The sequence below is a fragment of the Esox lucius genome, chromosome 9 (assembly GCF_011004845.1).
Source record: "Esox lucius isolate fEsoLuc1 chromosome 9, fEsoLuc1.pri, whole genome shotgun sequence".
Taxonomy (NCBI): Eukaryota; Metazoa; Chordata; class Actinopteri; order Esociformes; family Esocidae; genus Esox; species Esox lucius.
Genome location: NC_047577.1, coordinates 17,825,094 through 17,845,652, shown reverse-complemented (window position 1 = coordinate 17,845,652; position 20,559 = coordinate 17,825,094). Strand labels below are relative to the sequence as shown.

Sequence of the window (20,559 nt, the reverse complement as noted above, 5' to 3'; positions counted from 1 at the left end):
CATAGGTGAGGGTAGGAACGAAAATTGACCGGTATATCGAGAGCTTTGCCTTCCGGCTCAGCTCTCTTTTCATCACAATGGTACGGTAAAGCGAATGCAATACCGCCCCCGCTGCTCTGATTCTCCGGGCCAATCTCCCGCTCCATTGTCCCGTCACTCGCTTGAACTCCTTTACTTGGGGTAACGCCTCATTCGCTACCCGGAGGAGGCACTGCATCGGTTTCCTGCTGGGAACCATGGCCTCAGATTTAGAGGTGCTAATCCTCATCCCAACCGCTTCGCACTCGGCTGCAAACCGGTCCAGTGACCACAAATGATGCAAACTCCACATATGATGTTAGATCACCAAATACGATGCAACCACCACATATGATGCAAACACCACATATGATGTTAGATCATTGGATCGGCCTCCTTGTCTCGCATCCTGTTAGTACCTTTATGAAGGGAAGCAAATTTTCCATCATGTATAACATTCCTGGGAGTGTGTAACCCTTATTTGAATCACATTTGCACTGTTGTATGTTCTGTCTAGTTATGAACTTGAAAGTTCATAATGTGTCCAAAGTGTCCAATTTGGCACAAAGTGGCCAATCTGTAAAGTACACTTTGGCGTTGCTTTATAAATGAGTAAGTAAATCACTGAATTTTATATAAAATGGCCTGAAACTTTACCCAGATCCTGCTGACATCTGGTGGATCAAGTGGAAAATTCCTCCAGATTCCTAATTCATAATTGGCCTTCCCAACTGCAATTCAAACATGATGAGTATTTATTTTTTGTTTTACAAAAAACAGCATGTTTTTGGTTTCTTTTATCTTCTGCCAAATCTATTTTGTTATACTTTCCTGCATTAATTTATAATGCCTACAAACTACAGAATGTCTCTTTTCAAATGGAATCAAAAGTATGTATCTACAACAGGTGCTGGTCATAAAATTAGGATATCATCAAAAAGTTGATTTATTTCAATAATTCCATTCAAAAAGGGAAACTTATATAATGTATACATTCATTCCACACAGACTGATATATTTCAAGTGTTTATTTCTTTTAATTTCGATGATTATAACTGACAGCTAATGAAAACCCCAAATTCAGTATCTCAGAAAATTTGAATATTGTGAATAGGTTCAATATTGAAGACACCTGGTGCCACACTCTAATCAGCTAATTAACTCAAAACACCTGCAAAAACCTTTAAATTGTCTCTCAGTCTAGTTCTGTAGGCTCCACAATCATGGGGAAGACTGCTGACTTGACAGCTGTCCAAAAGACGAACATTGAAACCTTGCACAAGGAGGGCAAGACACAAAAGGTCATAGCTAAAGAGCCTGGCTGTTCACAGAGCTCTGTGTCCAAGCACATTAATAGAGAGGCGAAGGGAAGGAAAAGATGTACAAGATGTACAAAAAAGTGTACAAGCAATAGGGATAACCGCACCCTAGAGAGGATTGTGAAACAAAACCCATTCAAAAATGTGGGGGAGATTCACAAAGAGTGGACTGTAGCTGGAGTCAGTGCTTCAAGAACCACCACGCACAGATGTATGCAAGACATGGGTTTCAGCTGTCGGATTCCTTGTGTCAAGCCACTCTTGAACAAGACACAGCATCAGAAGCGTCTCCCCTGGGCTAAAGACAAAAAGGACTGGACTGCTGCTGAGTGGTCCAAAGTTGTGTTCTCTGATGAATGTAAATTTTGCATTTCCTTTGGAAATCAAGGTCCCAGAGTCTGGAGGAAGAGAGGAGAGGCACAGAATCCACATTGCTTGAAGTCCAGTGTAAAGTTTCCACAGTCAGTGATGGTTTGGGGTACCATGTCATCTGCGGGTGTTGGTCCACTGTGTTTTCTGAGGTCCAAGGTCCACGCAGCCATCTACCGGGACGTTTTAGAGCACTTCATGCTTCCTGCAGCTGACCAACTTTATGGAGATGCAGATTTCATTTTCCAACAGGACCTGGCACCTGCACACAGTGCAAAAGCTACCAGTACCTGGTTTAAGGACCATGGTATCCCTGTTCTTAATTGGCCAGCAAACTCGCCTGACCTTAACCCTATAGAAAATCTATGGGGTATTGTGAAGAGGAAGATGCAATACGCCAGACCCAACAATGCAGAAGAGCTGAAGGCCACTATCAGAGCAACCTGGGCTCTCATAACACCTGAGCAGTGCCACAGACTGATTGACTCCATGCCACGCCGCATTGCTGCAGTAATTCAGGCAAAAGGAGCCCCAACTAAGTATTGAGTGCTGTACATGCTCATACTTTTCATGTTCATACTTTTCAGTTGGGCAACATTTCTAAAAATATTTTTTTTGTATTGGTCTTAAGTAATATTCAAATTTTCTGAGATACTGAATTTGGGGTTTTCATTAGTTGTCAGTTATAATCATCAAAATTAAAAGAAAAAAACACTTGAAATATATCAGTCTGTGTGGAATGAATGTATACATTATACAAGTTTCACTTTTTGAATGGAATTACTCAAATAAATCAAGTTTTTGATGATATTCAAATTTTATGACCAGCACCTGTATATTCAGGTCATGAGCAACAAGCATTTAGATTTGAGTACATAATTTGAGGCTGACATTTTTGCCCTTTCCCTTACTGGTTAATAGATAAGCATGGACATTAACATTCACTAACATTCTGAGCATGCATATTAATATTTCCACACGTACAATGTCCATTGCATTGTGAGTGATGGGCTAGCCCCACATTCACCCTTAGCCTATGGCCTACTACTGCAAACTCGAATCGGCAGAACGCAGTCTGAAGCAGCAAGGCAGGGACCAATGAACTTGAAATAAAATCCTAACACAAATGATATGCAATTTAGGAAGATGCTATATATATAGATAAATTATAGGAAGTAATCTTCAAGACTTTCTGTTGCCCGTATTGACCATAGCCCCTGTCCATGCCAGTTCTTCACACCAGATTCCAATAGGAGTTATATTAAAATGGGCACTTTTGTATTCTGGCAGTGCTTTACGGGAAGTGCCACCAACTGGTCACTTTCATTTGTTTCTAAGATAAACTAAATGTAATTTTTTGTGTATGTAAGTGTGGAAACACTGTATTGTTGTATGCTGGTTAACAAGGCCAGCTCTAGCCCATTTGTGGCAATCGACAGTACAGGTACAGAAACGTGTCCTTTAAATTCTTTCTCCACTAGGCCTCTGTGAAAGTTGAAACCAAAGTTTCCCACCGTTGGTGTCCCCAAACGGAGGGAGAAACACGACACATTCTGTAGTACTCTATATCTGAAACACACAAAAATGTGCCAACAATAAGTCGATGTAGTTTACAGTGACATTATTCCCAATTGTGATTTACTTAAACGTATATAGGCCGACTAAAAACGACACAGTCACAAAGCAACCTAACACCACCTAAATCCTACACAGTGTCCCAATACGACACAACACCACCCAAAACCTGCACAGTGTCCCAATATGACCCAACACCACCTAAAACCTACACAGTGAACCCAATACGACCCAACATCACCTAAAACCGGCATAGTGTCACAATACGACCCAACACCACCTAAAACCTATTCAGTGTCTCAATACGACCCTACACTACCTAAAACCTGCACAGTGTCCCAAGATGACCCAACACCACCTAAAACCTATTCAGTGTCTCAATACGACCCAACACCACCTAAAACCTATTCAGTGTCTCAATACGACCCAACACCACCTAAAACCTATTCAGTGTCTCAATACAACCCAACACCACCCAAAACCTGCACAGTGTCCCAATATGACCCAACACCACCTAAAACCTACACAGTGTCCCAATACGACCCAAAACCAACTAAAACCTATTCAGTGTCTCAATACGACCCCACACCACGTAAAACCTGCATAGTGTCACAATTACGGCCCAACACCACCCAAAACCTATTCAGTGTCTCAATACGACCCAACACCACATAAAACCTGCATAGTGTCACAATTACGGCCCAACACCACCCAAAACCTTCACAGTGTCTCAATACGACCCAACACAACGTAAAACCTGCATAGTGTCACAATTACGGCCCAACACCACCCAAAACCTTCACAGTGTCTCAATACGACCCAAAACAACCGAAAACCTGCATAGTGTCCCCATATGACCCAACACCACCTAAAACGTACACAGTGCCTCAATACGACCCAACATCACCTAAAACATACACAGTGTCTCAATATGACCCAACACCACCTAAAACGTACACAGTGTCTCAATACGACCCAACACCACCTAAAACCTACACAATGTCCCAATATGACCCAATACTGCCTAAAACGTATAGTGTCCCAATACAACCCAACACCACCTAATACCTACATAGTGTCTCAATATGACCCAACACCACCTAAAATTTGCACTGTCTCAATATGACCTCACACCACCAAAAACCTGCACAGTGTCTCAGTACGACCCTACACTACCTAAAACCTGCACAGTGTCCCAAGATGACCCAACACCACCTAAAACCTATTCAGTGTCTCAATACGACCCAACACCACCTAAAACCTATTCAGTGTCTCAATACGACCCAACACCACCTAAAACCTATTCAGTGTCTCAATACGACCCAACACCACCCAAAACCTGCACAGTGTCCCAATATGACCCAACACCACCTAAAACCTACACAGTGTCCCAATACGACCCAAAACCAACTAAAACCTATTCAGTGTCTCAATACGACCCCACACCACGTAAAACCTGCATAGTGTCACAATTACGGCCCAACACCACCCAAAACCTATTCAGTGTCTCAATACGACCCAACACCACATAAAACCTGCATAGTGTCACAATTACGGCCCAACACCACCCAAAACCTTCACAGTGTCTCAATACGACCCAACACAACGTAAAACCTGCATAGTGTCACAATTACGGCCCAACACCACCCAAAACCTTCACAGTGTCTCAATACGACCCAAAACAACCGAAAACCTGCATAGTGTCCCCATATGACCCAACACCACCTAAAAGGTACACAGTGCCTCAATACGACCCAACATCACCTAAAACATACACAGTGTCTCAATATGACCCAACACCACCTAAAACGTACACAGTGTCTCAATACGACCCAACACCACCTAAAACCTACACAATGTCCCAATATGACCCAATACTGCCTAAAACGTATAGTGTCCCAATACAACCCAACACCACCTAATACCTACATAGTGTCTCAATATGACCCAACACCACCTAAAATTTGCACTGTCTCAATATGACCTCACACCACCAAAAACCTGCACAGTGTCTCAGTACGACCCTACACTACCTAAAACCTGCACAGTGTCCCAAGATGACCCAACTCCCCCTAAAACCTACACATTGTCCCAATATGCCCTACACCACATAAAACCTACACAGTGGGTTGTTTTAGGTGGACTGTCCTCTCACCCAAATCTGGGGGAGACCACCTCTTAGTTATTACGCCCCCATCAGGATAGGGAAATACTTGTTTCTTTACCTTTGGATGTGGCCACAGTGTCTCTGGATCCCCTGTCTCAGCCCCTAGTTTTACAATGCTATATTATACTGTGCCGGGGACTAGTGTCAGTCTGACCTGTCCTGATCCCACCCCCCTGAATTATCTGCAATTATCTATGATCACATTCAGCCTGGGGGTCCCACATTCCACTGGGAGGACTGTCTACTAGCCCAAACCCAGGGGAGACCCCCTCGTTACTCTGCCACCCTCAGGACGGGGAAACAAATTCAACCATCCCCCACCGTCAAAAACCCCCACTGCCACTGTGCATCACTGTGGTCAATTGCTCTTTACCTGGGCTCGGTATCACTTTGTGATAACTGTTGATATGAAAAGGGCTTTGTAAAATAAATTATATTGATTAAATTAAAGTCCCAACTCTTGCGTTGTATTAGTTCATGTGATGGTGATGTGAAGGGTCAGACTGAAAAGTATGCTTTGGGATGTGGTGGAACAGGATGTCTCATAGCTGCCCAGGCCTAAAGCCCTCATGGTTGTGTTCCAGATCATGTTGCTGCCTGATGATTCCTGCTGCCACTCCCTAGACCTCACCTGATTGTCCCTGTCTTTCTCCACCTGGTTATGCAAGCTCTTTGGTGTTTCAGGCTGTTCAGCAATTTCATGGATTAAAAAAATCTAAAACCTACACCCTGACCAAATAGATTGTGCAGGATTATTTTAAAGTGAAAAACCAGTGAGAACCATATTCCGGAATCTGTGCTCTGAATTGGCATTTGCTTTGGGCACATTGTTACGAACCCCGTGGCTCTAGCAGTCCAGGTTGGATGGTACAGAGACCCGTAACATAAAACTGCAAAGTGTGATAGTGTAAAGGAACAGTCAGAACAAAATACACAGACAACCAAAGATACCGTCAAACATAAAACATTTATTATAATCACACAGTAAATGAGTTAGGGAAATGGTGCTGAGCTGGACCCAAGGAATGAAATAGACAAAATACCTAAACTGAACTTGCCTGCCTGAAGAACCACTTAGCTCACTATTAAACCCATACAAAAATACAGTGGGTGGTCCACTCAGTTCTAACTAGTGTTTTTAGACAAGGTTTTCCTACGGGTTGTGTATGCCCAAGGGTGACTTGCTAAAAACCTCCTTTTCCCAGGTATAAACAAAATACACGGTTTAAACAGGGACTAAACAGCGAACAATAGACTATACAACAGCAAACAAAACACCACAGCAATACATACATGAAACAGGACAAAGTGAGATGTGGCCTAAAATGATGTGGCCTATGAATGAACAAAGGAGTGTCTGTCAAAAGACATTTATTTAGAGTTTATGTCTATATAATCTCATACGTGCTAAAGCAAAAAGCGTCTCCAGGGGAGAAACAACTGACTGGGTTTTTAAACCAGGGGATGTGTGATGTGATTGGGTAATTGACAAAAGGAACGGGTGGTGCCACTCACTGGACCACCTCAACAGTCAGAAGAGGACAACTTCCAGGTGGGACACACCAATGACCACAATCATGCGTAAGACACATCAACTGTGCTTTAGCACTTGAAACAAAACCATACAAACAGGTCAGAATGGCAATTGGGTCTCTGCGTGTCTAAACATATGTCGTTCAAATAACACCTTTTTACACTTCCAATATTGTCATTGACCAGTCAGGACTCTAATATTAATACATGAGTCTCTTAATGTGATGTGTACATATTCTAACAGCAGTTACACCACTGCTTGTCATTTATTTTACACTGATTCACTATGATGCTGTTTAAGTTATATCTCGCACACTCACGGCTGTATGGAAAGGCAGACTTTGCTGACTTCCTGTGATGTGTTGAAGACGGAGAGAACCAGGCGCAGGACGCAATGCCTTGATTCCCTATTTTTCTTGCTCACATGGATAAAACGCTACCAGCATGAGTCCCAACAAAAGTAAACAGCATTTAAGAAATTATCCAACTCAGAATCAATACTAATACAGCGGACAGTGAAATACAACTTACAAAGAAGAACGCTACTCATTATAGCGTAGGTAAACACATACATGGACAAGAGGTGAGTCAGAGGAACCTATATACACACATACACTCACCTAAAGGATTATTAGGAACACCTGTTCAATTTCTCCTTAATGCAATTATCTAATCAACCAATCACATGGCAGTTGCTTCAATGCGTTTAGGGGTGTGGTCCTGGTCAAGACAATCTCCTGAACTCCAAACTGAATGTCAGAATGGGAAAGAAAGGGGATTAAAGCAATTTTGAGTGTGGCATTGTTGTTGGTGCCAGACGGGCCGGTCTGAGTGTTTCACAATCTGCTCAGTTACTGGGATTTTCACGCACAACCATTTCTAGGGTTTACAAAGAATGGTGTGAAAAGGGAAAAACATCCAGTATGCGGCAGTCCTGTGGGCGAAAATGCCTTGTTGATGCTAGAGGTCAGAGGAGAATGGGCCGACTGATTCAAGCTGATAGAAGAGCAACTTTGACTGAAATAACCACTCGTTACAACCGAGGTATGCAGCAAAGCATTTGTGAAGCCACAACACACACAACCTTGAGGCGGATGGGCTACAACAGCAGAAGACCCCACCGGGGACCACTCATCTCCACTACAAATAGGAAAAAGAGGCTACAATTTGCACAAGCTCACCAAAATTGGACAGTTGAAGACTGGAAGAATGTTGCCTGGTCTGATGAGTCTCGATTTCTGTTGAGACAGTCAGATGGTAGAGTCAGAATTTGGCGTAAACAGAATGAGAACATGGATCCATCATGCCTTGTTACCACTGTGCAGGCTGGTGGTGGTGGTGTAATGGTGTGGGGGATGTTTTCTTGGCACACTTTAGGCCCCTTAGTGTCAATTGGGCATCGTTTAAATGCCACAGCCTACCTGAGCATTGTTTCTGACCATGTCCATCCCTTTATGACCACCATGTACCCATCCTCTGATGGCTACTTCCAGTAGGATAATGCACCATGTCACAAAGCTTGAATCATTTCAAATTGGTTTCTTGAACATGACAATGAGTTCACTGTACTGAAATGGCCCCCACAGTCACCAGATCTCAACCCAATAGAGCATCTTTGGGATGTGGTGGAACAGGAGCTTCGTGCCCTGGATGTGCATCCCACAAATCTCCATCAATTGCAAGATGCTATCCTATCAATATGGGCCAACATTTCTAAATAATGCTTTCAGCACCTTGTTGAATCAATGCCTCGTAGAATTAAGGCAGTTCTGAAGGCGAAAGGGGGTCAAACACAGTATTAGTATGGTGTTCCTAATAATCCTTTAGGTGAGTGTATAATGACTGATGAGAACCAGGTGTGTAGATGGGGGAAAAAAACATGAACCAGACCAGGAGTGGATAAAGAATGGGATCGGGGGCGATGACAGCTAGAAGGCTGGTGACATCGACCGCTGGAAGCAGAGCGAACAGGTGTTTCAATTACATTCCACAAGCATTGCTCACAGGTGCATAAAATCCAGCATATAGCCATGAAATCTCCATAGACAAACATTAGCAGTATATTAGTTGTACTGAAGAGCTCAGTGACTTTAAAAGTGGCACTGTCATAGGATGTCACCTTTGCGAAATGTCTACTAGATCTGCCCTGGTTAACTGTAAGTGCTAGGACTGTGAAGTGGAAGCATCTAGGAGCAACAAAAGACCAAACTGCACAAACTCACACAGCGGGGCCGCTGAATCACACTTCACTATCTGGTAGTCTGATGGATGAATCTGGGTGTGGCAGATGCCTGCAGAACGCTACCTACCAGAATACATAGTGCCTACTGTAAAGTTTGGTGGAGGAGCGATAATGGACTGGGGCTGTGTTTCAGAGTTTGGGCTAGGCCCCTTAGTTACAGTGATGGGTCATCCTAATGCTACGGGATACAAAGTCATAGTAGACATTAGACTTTGTGGCAACAGTTTAGGGAAGGTATTTTCCTATTCCAGCATGACTGTGTACACAGCGAGGTCCATAAATACATGGTTTGATGAGATTGGTGTGGAGGAACTTCAGTGGCCTTGTCATGGTACGGTGAGCAGCAGTACCATGACAAGGTGAGTACATTCTCAGTTTCCATCACCACATGAACGCATCCAGGACTTGTTGTGTCACATGTCGTCAATCAGCCACCCCTGCTGCCCAAGAGCTGCAGCCGGCGCCACCTGCTGCCCTGGAGTTGCAGCCAGCGCCCCCTGCTGCCCTGGACTTGCAGCCCGCGCCCCCTACCTGCCAGAAGCGGCAGCCCGCGCCCCCTACCTGCCAGAAGCGGCAGCCCACGCCTCCTACCTGCCAGAAGCGGCAGCCCGTGCCGCCTCAGCCTGTCCCGGCCGCCCTGGTGCCCTTTACCGGCTCGGCTGCCCCGGCGCCCTCAGAACCGAGGCCTCCCCAGGAATTATTTTGGGGGGGCTATGGGGGTGCCCGAGGAGGGTCTTGACGGCACCCCCTTTACGTCCGGTGCCAGCGCCACAGACATTCAAGGAGGCGCCCCGGTGCCCTCTCCTGTCCCGGTCACCAAGGGATCCTCTACTGACTCGGCCGCTCTGTCGGCTCTCCCGGCTCTCCCGGCTACCGACCCTCCGTCGGCTCTCCCGGCACCTGACCCTCCGCCGGCACCCTCTACCGGCCCGGCCGCCACAGACATTCAAGGAGGCGCCCTGGCGCCCTCTCCTGTCCCGGTCACCAAGGGGTCCTCTACTGACCTGACCTCAACCTTGTGGAAAACCTTTGAGATGAATTGGAACAGTGATTGCGAGCCTGCAAAGGGGGAGCCAACTCCATATTAATGCCTATGGTTTTGGAATGGGATGTCCACCAATCTCATGTAGGTGTGATGATGCCCATATACCTTTGGTCATATAGTGTATATTGTCTAAATGCCCTAATGATTAAGATCACTTCTAATAATGGTTGATTTTGGACACAATATGTTCAAACAAAGCAAGGGTAGATAGGCTTTAGTTGCTCAGGACCACAGAGCAGTGCAATTACCTTATTTAAGTTTAACTATTCATTAATTAAAATTTTAATACCATAGAACATGTGATTAAGTCACATAATCTAAATCATGATTTAAAAAAAAAATATCATTGTTTTGAGGCTGCTTGTATAAAAGAACAAATGCATTGATGTGTAATGTGCTTATTGGAAAAGAGCAGTGAACATAAGAGATCTTCGTCTTAAAATTAGAGAATTGGATCACAAGACCTAGGGTTATTCCAATACAGCGAGGCCTGAAGCCTCGAGACGCCATGCCTAACGAAGCCACTGCTATCATACAAGGAAACCAAATTAAACACTGCCCGTTGCACCTTTTCAGCCTACACTTGCTTTTGATTAACCTTTTTGTAGAGTTTTAAATGGACTATATGTGTTCTTTGTGCAAAGAGGGGTTACCAATGCTAATTGTTTTCGGAGATAATTTCACACAAAAATAACAACATCCAGTGACGTCAAGGCCTTGGTGATGGGTACTTTTGAGAAATGTCATCACAATTGAATTTCATCACACTTAGTCTGATAAGAACTTTAAGTATGAAAGACTTGGATAAAGGGGTACCCTTAGTGCTGTTCGCAACATGAGAAGAATGTTCAACAGACCCACCTGTTGTCAACAGAAAAAACTGCAACAAATGTGTTATTTTTATTTCTCGAAGATTACTTCCTATAATTTATTATCTATGAATATAGCATCTTCCTAAATTGCATATCACTTGTGGTAGGATTTTATTTAATTTTCATTGGTCCCTGCCTTGCTGCTTCAGACTGCGTTCTGCCGATTTGAGTTTGAAGTAGTAGGCCATAGGCTAAGCATGAATGTGGTCAATGTATATCACATTAATTTGATGCCAAGTGGGGCTGACAGACTGTAGCCCCACTACAGCGTCATTTCGTACTGTCTTAACTAGCTTGTTAGCTTCACAAACGCCAGATAACTTGAGAAAATGAAGTGGATTTCATACTCGAGCACCGGTTTGAAACCCTTAATTTGGAGGAGAAACTTGAGGTAAAGCAACTTGGTGCCCATCAGCCACGGGATATTGTCATCACTCAAACTGCTGGTAAAAGTAACCACGGGTTTAATGTGGAGTGTTTTTTGAAGAAAAAGTGGCTAACGGTTAGCATAAAATAAGGCACTCTTCTGTTTTCCATGTCTGCTATTTGGTGGAGATGTTACTTGGTCGAGGGAGGGTTACAAAGATTTGAAACAACTTTCTGAGAGGATTCTAAAACATGAGAGCAGCGGGAGTCATCTGGACAGTGTTGTGAAATTGGGCTTACTTGGAAGGGTAAATGTTGCAGCCCAAGTTGACAGTGCATACAGGCGCTCCGTTGAGCAGAATAACAAACAGGTGGAGGAAAACAGGTACGTTCTCAGTATTATTTAACACTCTGCAAAACGTAGCATCGATGCATCTGGGATTAGCAGTGCGCTCACCCGTTTCAAGGAGAATGTCCAGAATATGTGGAAGCAAACTGATGAATGGGCTGCCACCGTTCACAATGGAACAGACGAGCCAGGCCGACGAGTAACCAACACAGCGCCGGTGATGAAGGAGGCATGTGACAGTCATCTCCCAGGTGGAGCAGAGGTTTTCACAAAGTGACCACCTGATCGCTACAAAACTGGTTGACAGCTCGCTCTTCCCACAATTTGTCTTGTCATTCCCTACATCTGAGCTTGACTGTGCGATGAAACTATGGCCTCAAGGAAACGAGGAAAAGTTGAAGTCTGAGCTGACCACTCCGCCATAATGAGCTTCACACTGGTAAGACAGCCCTGTTTCTGTTAAGATCCATCCATGAGAACAACCTAGAGGAAGCTTTTGCTGAGACTGTCACTCTGCTGAAAATCCAAGTCAGAGAGGAACTCTTGAAGAGAGTAAAAACCTTCACTCGCAATACCATGGGACAGCCGCGACTCAACACATTGGCCATGTTGTCTATCGAAAGCCAGCTGATTCAGCAGCTACATGATTTCATTCCCAAAGTCATCAAAAAGTTTTTCCAGAGGAAGAACCGCCGTGCCACCTTTCTCTTCAAGTGAGCCCTCAGCCTTGGTGAGTGAAAGCATATTTTATCATCCTGCCTTTGTGGTGCTGGTCCTTGCATTGGTCATATTTTTGTGCTGGATTGATTGATAAAGATGGTGACGAGTGTCAGTGTGTCCATGCTTATCTATTAAGGTTGTTGTCATAGAATGGATCTGTATCCCCAAAAGTTATCTTTCCGCTTCGTTGTGGCCTTCAGTGGTGTTGAGCTCATTGCTGTTCATGTATGGCCCTGTCACATTTACAGCTTTGTAAATGTGACGGTAAAGAGGAAGTTTTGTAGCTTTTATTGGTATGTATCCTATATTTTGAAATGGTTTGTGCCCCTCCAACTTTCTACATATAAAAACGCCACTGCGTGGGTGCACTTCAATTCAGAAATGTCTATATATTTCGGAAGAAAGGCCAATAAACCGAGAAAGAAAAATGAGGAAAACCTTTGCTTGATGGATTAAGTGTAGATCAAGAGAAATTAAACAAGTGGTTAGTTCCCCTTTTTAGATCTTGGCGCCAATAATCAAAACCTCTCTTTTGTCCCTGATTAATTGCGCAAATAATTGTGCCATCCATAAGTTGATGCCTGTGCTGCATTTCATCTGTGTCAATGGGGCTACATTCATCAGAGGATGCTGAGATATAAAGTAATGTGTCACCAGCGTAGCTGTGAGAATTAATACCATGCTTTCTAATGATGGTAACAAAAGCAAGCATGAATAGGTTGAACAGTATAGGATCCAAAATCCCAATCTTCATTATCTCTGATTTGTGGTCACTAAGGGCAGGCACGTGCACAGGTAAGGCTCAACCTGTGCAGAGCACATGCCCCTCTGCTCTCTAGTGCCCTTTCCTGTTGACATGTGCCCGTCCGCCTTGGTGACGCGCGTCGTGCACACCAACAGGCATGCGTTGTCCGTCTTATTTACCTTACTGAAGCTTGTAGCTAGTGAAGTTTTAGTTCATCCTGAATTACTATTTTAATTTGTCCCTGACTGGATTTGATACCCGGTCTGTTATGTGGCAGACTGTCTCTAAGCACTAGGCTAGTCAGTCAGTCATGTTTACCTTTTCGTATTTACTGCAATGTATTGAGGAAAAAGGAGGCAATAAGCTTCAATAGCCATGAAATACAAACTCCCAAGATGCTCATTACATTCATAAACTGGTTACCATGGCAATTAGAGCAGTAACAAGGGCTGTGCTGACATAATCGTGTTATAAGGTCTCTTATAAACCGGGTGGTATGAATCCTGAATGCTAATTGGCTGATAGCCGTGGATATCCTGTGGTAGACTACATGTATGACATCACATTTTTCCTGGGATTCAAAGCACACATATTTTTAAATAGCGTATTATATCAAAAAGACTGCAGAAGGTCTACATATCAATGCTCTCTGCTTAGAAAACTTGTTAGACTATTATTCATTTTTTTGAGGGGAAAGACAATGAAAAGGGCTGAACGAGAAAAACAGAGTGTGGATGCCATCCCCAGGGATATGCTTAATAATACTGTATGTTTGCACACTTTTCAAAACTCAAAACACATTCTAGTAAAATGAACAAAGCAGAACACAATCAAAACTAAAGATTAGCTATGTTCGTTATCTTGATTCCACTCGCTAGTCACTACCACACACTTCAGCCCAAGAACCTATGAAGGAAAGTTACAGAGAGCCCACAGGTGATCAAACGACCAAAGTTGTTCTTGTTAGATGAAACCTGTTCCAGCCCTTTCAGTTCTCTGATTTAGAGATAAGCGCATTCCTAAAGGCTCACATTTTTTTCTAATGGTGGTAAACAGATATTTCAGTTTAGAATGTTCAGAATTTTTCACATTGGGCAGGCCGAAGAAAACCTGTTTCGGTGGCCTGCCTTAGGGTTTTCATGGCAGAAAAACAGTGTAGCCCAGCATGTAGGGTCCTGTTTGCATTTTTTTAGGGGGCCATGCAAATCTTCACATTGAGTCCAAGGGAACCCACTCATGGTTGTGGCACTTGTTGCCCTTGTTAGAAATCAGACGTTTCGTATAGTGGTTGAAATAACGATTGCGTACCCGGTTGTCAAGGAAGTAATTCAATTATTCATTGCTGCATTTGATAGTCAATTGTTCATAATGTTACAGGCTCCATACTCGATCTTATGAACTCAAGCTCTTCTCATTCAATCTCAAAGGAACTTCCGGTTGCCCTCACCTTTATAAACATAGAGGACAGAATTACTGTAAGCCCGTTGGCTACTTACTGTTGCGCTTTAAATGAACGTGATTTCCTGTGTACAGATAAACAGATGGTCTTTTGCTATCCAAACATGACAAGCATATACTTCGACACCCTCATACAGCTTGCACTGACCTACCCTGCACCCCTGGTGTAGACAGTGGGATGTCACAGCAAATGATATGTCACTAACATGTCTGCTATGGTGACAATATTCTTGCAATGGGTCGATTTAAATGGGTTTTGAAGTCAAATTCAAATCAGACCCAGCTGACTGAAGAAATGTAGCTGCAACGTCAGTGTCACAATAACACATTCTTCTCCAAATCACTGGCATACAGACGCGATTGCAGCAAAACACTTTGGCTATAACTGATTGCAACTCCTACATATAAAACTAGTGTCTCAAATTGAGAACACGAGGTTAAAGGAAAATATAAAAACGACATTACTTCAGTGCTATAAAATTGTTGGTAACACTTTCCGATAAATGAACTACCATTAACGAATGCAGTAGTTAACATGAATGATTGATGTACAATGACTTGAGCAAATGGTTAATAATGATAACCCCTAGTTTATTAATGATGTACAAATGCATTAACTAACAGGGTGTAGTGTCATTTGTTCATGTTGACACAGGACATAAACTCATGTTGTTAGTTAGTGATCATTAATGTATGATAATTCATCACTTTCCTTAAGAGGATAATTCACCATTTGTTAATTAAGGAAAGTGATGGATTCAGGTCTGGTCTCTGGCTGGGCCATTCCAAAACATTAATCTTCTTCTGGTGAAGCCATCCTTTTGTGGTTTTGGATGTGTGCTTTGGGTTGTTGTCGTGCTGAAAGGTGAACTTCCACTTCATCTTCAGCTTTCTAACAGATGCCTGAAGGTTTTGTGTCAAAATTGCCTGGTATTTGGAACTGTTCATAATTCCCTCCACCTTGACTAAGACCCTGATTCCAGATGAAGAAAAACAGCCCCAAAGATTGATGCTGCCTCCAACATGCTTCACTGTAGGTATGGTGATCTTTGTGTGATGTGCAGTGTTGTTTTTGCACTAAACATACTTTTGGAATTATGGCCAAATAGTTCAATCTTGGTTTCATCAGACCATAACACATTTTTCCACATGCTTTTGGGAGACTTGATGTTTGTTTTTGCAAACTTCAGCCAGGCTTGGATGTTTTTCTTTGTACCAAAAGGCTTCCGTCCTGCCACCCTACTCCATAGCCCATTCATATGAAGAATACGGGAGATTGTTGTCACGTAGCACGCAGCCAGTACTTCCTTTAAAGTTGCTGGAGGTCTCTTGGAAGCCTCCCTGACCTGTTTTCTTCTCGTCTTTTCATCAATTTTGGAGTGACATCTAGTTCTTGGTAATGTCTCTGTTGTGCCATATTTTCTCCTCTTGATGATGACTGTCTTCACTGTGTTCTATGGTATATCTAATGCTTTGGGAATTGTCTTGTACCCTTCTCCTGACTAATATCTTTCAACAATGAGATCCCTCTGATGCTTTGGAAGCTCTCTGTGGACCATGGCTTTTGCTCTGAGATGCAACTAAGAAAATGTCAGGAAAATCCTACTGGAACAGCTGAACTTTATTTGTGATTAATCAGAGTCACTTTAAATGATGGCAGGGTTGTGATGACTTCTATTTAACATGAGTTTGAATGTGATTGGTTAATTCTGAACACAGCCACTTCCCCAGTTATAAGAGGGTGTGCACACTTGTCCATCCAGGTTATTGTAAGGTTTTTATGTTTAATTTTTCCCCCTTGAAGATTTGTTTGTATGCCTCACACCTATTTGAAGACGCAAGTAACCAGCCTACCTTAGTAGTAATGGTTGCCACACTGTATTCATATTCACAAATTGGATTATCTTATGAATAATGTATAGTACTTAGCCTATTCATGCAAACAGCTAGCTACCTGAATGCATGTCCTGCATCTACATTAAACAATTCCAGTACAAACTGTGTTCCTGCAAAAAACGACATGAGTTTATGTCCTGTGTCAACATGAACAAACGACACTACTCACTGTTAGTTAATGCATTTGTAAATCATTAATAATTTAAGGGTTATCGTTATTAACTGTTTGTTCATGTCATTTTTCTTCACATGTTAACTACTGTATTTGTTAATGGTAGTTCATGTACCCTTATCGGAAAGTGTTACCAAAATTGTTGATGGAAAAGTGTGTGAGACAAATGTCACAATATGTGAGACAAAGAGAGCTCTGTTCAGGGAGAGTGTTGGCTAGGTTTCAGCAAAAGAACATAATGAATCAACAAAGGTGAAATATACTGCATGCATCTCTGCTACTGTAGACTTGGTGACATCACAGGTACAGGGGAGTAGCCATTCACTGTGTCAGTCAATATGCTTTTGAAATAATATAGTTCAACCGTCTATCTTGTCACAGCCTTGTCAAGTTAAACTGTGTGTGTTGACTGACTGATTGATCGACCTACCTAAATCTAATGCAAGCAGGCGTCTCCCCACTTTAAACTCTGAGTAGGCACACATACAGAACACAACTGAAGGATCTCTCTCCTTACTTCTCAACATGCGTCCTAGCGTCTGCCCTTAGGGAGAATGGGCACTTTTTCCCACCCCTCTCTATGACTCCTTCCTCTATTGTTCTCCCTCCCACCACCCTCCCTCCTCCTGTTCTAGACCACATAAATAGGAAGTTAGTGGCTGGCCCTTTCACCAGTCTATCTCCTCCTCAGGCAGCAAGACTCTCTCAGCAGCCATGAACACTAACTCCAGATCACAAGTCTCCTTCCGCAGCAGCAGCGGAGGTGGTGGTGGTGGTGGTTATGGTATGGGCTCCTCTCGCCTCTCGATAGGAGGTGGAGGAGGAGGTCGCAGTTGGAGTGGTGGTAGTATGCATGGAGGTGCAGGAGGTTCTGGTGTGCGCATATCTAGCTCATCGTATGGGTCCGGCGGTGGAGGTGGTGGAGGTTATGGTCTTGGCTTGGGAGGAGGTGGAGGTGGATTCGGCTTGGGAGGAGGTGGAGGTGGATTCGGCTTGGGAGGAGGTGGAGGAGGTGGAGGTGGTGGAGGGGCAGATGTGTCTGCGAACGAGAAGGCCACCATGCAGAACCTAAACGACCGTCTGGCCACCTACCTGGAAAAGGTGCGCTCACTGGAGAAAGCCAATGGAGAGCTGGAGATTAAGATCCGTCAGTTCATGGAGAGTAAGACATCACCCAGTGCTCGTGATTACTCTGCCTACTTTGCTACCATTGCCGACCTCCAAGATAAGGTATGTGACATGTCTCATCGAGGATGACAAGCTAATGTCTGCAGTGTGAAAATGGTTTGCTTTGGTTTGTTGCTTTTTGTGTCTCCATTTTGTCTTTTCAGTCATGCATACTGTGACTGAAAAGACATTACAAAATTCAAGTTTATAATAGCATAAAATAGTTGAATTTTTTTAAATCAACAATCCAAATATATATACAGCTCTGGAAGAAATTAAGAGACCACTGCTCGGTTTTCTTTCCTTTCCAATACATTTGAAAAGGAAAGTTTTGAGTGAGGAACAGAAGCATTCAATTTCCAGTGGTCTCTTAATTTTAACCCTTCTGTTCCAACTTTTTTGGAAAGGAAAGAAAAAGGTGCAGTGGTCTCTTAATTCTTTCCAGGGCTGTATATAATACATCCTTGCAGTTAAAGCAAATAGGAAATTACAAAATAATATAATGATTTATGATCATCACAAACCCAATTTAGTCACTGGAATGATTTTATGAGGTATCATTTACAGTTCATGAAACCTAGGACTAAATGGATTTACACTGTGCTCATTCACATGCAGCTGAATGAAATTCCATTCATGGCGCATCCTGAAATGCTTTGCTCCTCTCTATTTCTCAGATCCAGGATGCCACCCGTGATAATGGAAGCTTCTATCTTGGCATTGACAACACAAAGCTGGCTACAGATGACTTCAGAACCAAGTAAGTATTCAACACTGTCCACAATTTTTTTTAAAGAAATGCTATTTTTAAAACCGAACATTCAGGCAGTATTTTGTTTAACCTGAACTCTCTATCTGTCAGGTATGAGAATGAGCTGGCCATGCGTCAGTCGGTGGAGGCCGACATCGCTGGGCTGAAGAGGTTGCTGGATGAGTTGACCCTGGCCAGATCTGACCTGGAGATGCAGATCGAGGGGCTGAAGGAGGAGCTCATCTACCTGAAGAAGAACCATGAAGAGGTGGGTGTGGATTAATGGAACATTTTGGTATACAACATCAAATGTACAGTGTCTTAAATAAAAAACATGTTAAGTTTTTACCCTCAGAAGTGTCCATTTAATTTATTAAACTCTGTGTTTGTCAACAGGAGCTGCTAGCGTCGAGGTCTCAGATGTCTGGTCAGATCAATGTAGAGGTGGACGCAGCACCCCAGGAGGACCTTTCCAGAGTCATGGCTGAGATCCGTGAGCAGTACGAGGCTGTTAGTGCCAAGAATCAGCGAGAACTGGAATGCTGGTTCCAGACTAAGGTAGAACCTTGAGAACCTTTTAACTCTGCTCTTGATGACATTCCTGTACTAGTTTGTAACATTGTCACACAATTGTATTATTAGTTGTGATCCTGTAATGGTTGAACACTATTTTTTTTTACAGTCAGAGACGTTGAACAAGGAGGTGGCCTCCAGCACAGAGGTTCTCCAGAGCACCAAGACCGAGATTTCAGAGCTTCGTCGTACATTGCAGGGCCTGGAGATCAATTTGCAGTCACAGTTGAGCATGGTAAGTATTAATTACACAACTTTTCTGCAATAATCATCATGACCCATTCATCACTCCCTTTACCAGCTGCAAGTAGTTTTCTTTCCACTGGTATCTTCCACTATACGTGAAATTTCAGACTTCATTACTATAGCTAATCTTCCCATTTCTACACATTCAGTTACCGCAGCTAGCATTTCCGGAGTGACTGAGAACCTTTCCATTTGTAAACCTACTCTGACATTTTCTGACCCATTTTCTCCATCTGTCCTGGCCAATAGAAACAATCCCTGGAAGGTACGCTGGCGGAGACAGAGAACCGGTACTCCATGCAGCTGAGAGGCATTCAGAACCAGGTGACCATGCTGGAGGAGCAGTTAATGTCTCTCCGCAATGACATGGAACGTCAGGGTCAGGAGTACAAGATGCTGCTGGACATCAAGACACGCCTGGAGATGGAGATCACTGAGTACAGAAGACTGCTGGACGGAGAGATGGGCGGGTAAGGGGGAAGGGATTGGATAAAGTGGCCAAATGAGAAGGAGAGAAATATGGAAAGTGTGTTTTGGATGTTTGTTAGTAGGAGGGGGTGACTTGGGAACTTGTGTCTCCCATATGTGGGGTGATCAATGTTTTTTACAGGTGTTACCTTGATCAATAGGTTCTCGTGAACGTTGGTGCTAACCAATGGTCTTCCTTTCTCACAGTGCTGGACTCAGTAACTCCGCCTCCAACAACGTCACCATCAACTCGTCCAGTTCCTCAGGTGTCAACTCCTCCAGCTCCACCACAACCTCCAGCACACGCAAGGTGGTGATCGTCACAGAGGAGATGGTGGATGGCAAGGTGGTCTCATCCACGACCTCATAAGGTCCCACAAACCCAGCAGGCAGCAATTAAGGAAACCATTAGCGAATAAATCTAATTGCTAGGATTGGTAAATAAGCTCAGCTGTCCATCATGGCATAATGTTTGGAATAGGCGTTTCAGTTCTGGTGATTCTATTTC

At 43.4% G+C, this 20,559-nt stretch overlaps 1 protein-coding gene across 1 annotated transcript; it reads left to right on the top strand.

The window, feature by feature from the left end:
- Positions 1 to 17,545: 17,545 nt before the first annotated feature.
- Positions 17,546 to 20,447, top strand: LOC105010509 (keratin, type I cytoskeletal 13). The gene is made up of 7 exons (XM_013135366.4): positions 17,546 to 18,076; positions 18,691 to 18,773; positions 18,876 to 19,032; positions 19,161 to 19,322; positions 19,447 to 19,572; positions 19,833 to 20,053; positions 20,259 to 20,447. The coding sequence occupies exons 1-7, from the start codon at positions 17,561 to 17,563 to the stop codon at positions 20,419 to 20,421; spliced, it is 1,428 nt and encodes a 475-aa protein (XP_012990820.3). The 5' UTR covers positions 17,546 to 17,560; the 3' UTR covers positions 20,422 to 20,447.
- Positions 20,448 to 20,559: the final 112 nt, after the last annotated feature.

Excerpts from the sequence above, each read along its gene's own strand:
- LOC105010509 (XM_013135366.4), top strand. The coding sequence starts at position 17,561 with ATGAACACTAACTCCAGATCACAAGTCTCCTTCCGCAGCAGCAGCGGA. Across the intron at positions 18,774-18,875 it reads ACAGATGACTTCAGAACCAA|GTATGAGAATGAGCTGGCCA; the intron begins GTAAGTATTCAA and ends TCTATCTGTCAG. Across the intron at positions 20,054-20,258 it reads CTGGACGGAGAGATGGGCGG|TGCTGGACTCAGTAACTCCG; the intron begins GTAAGGGGGAAG and ends CCTTTCTCACAG.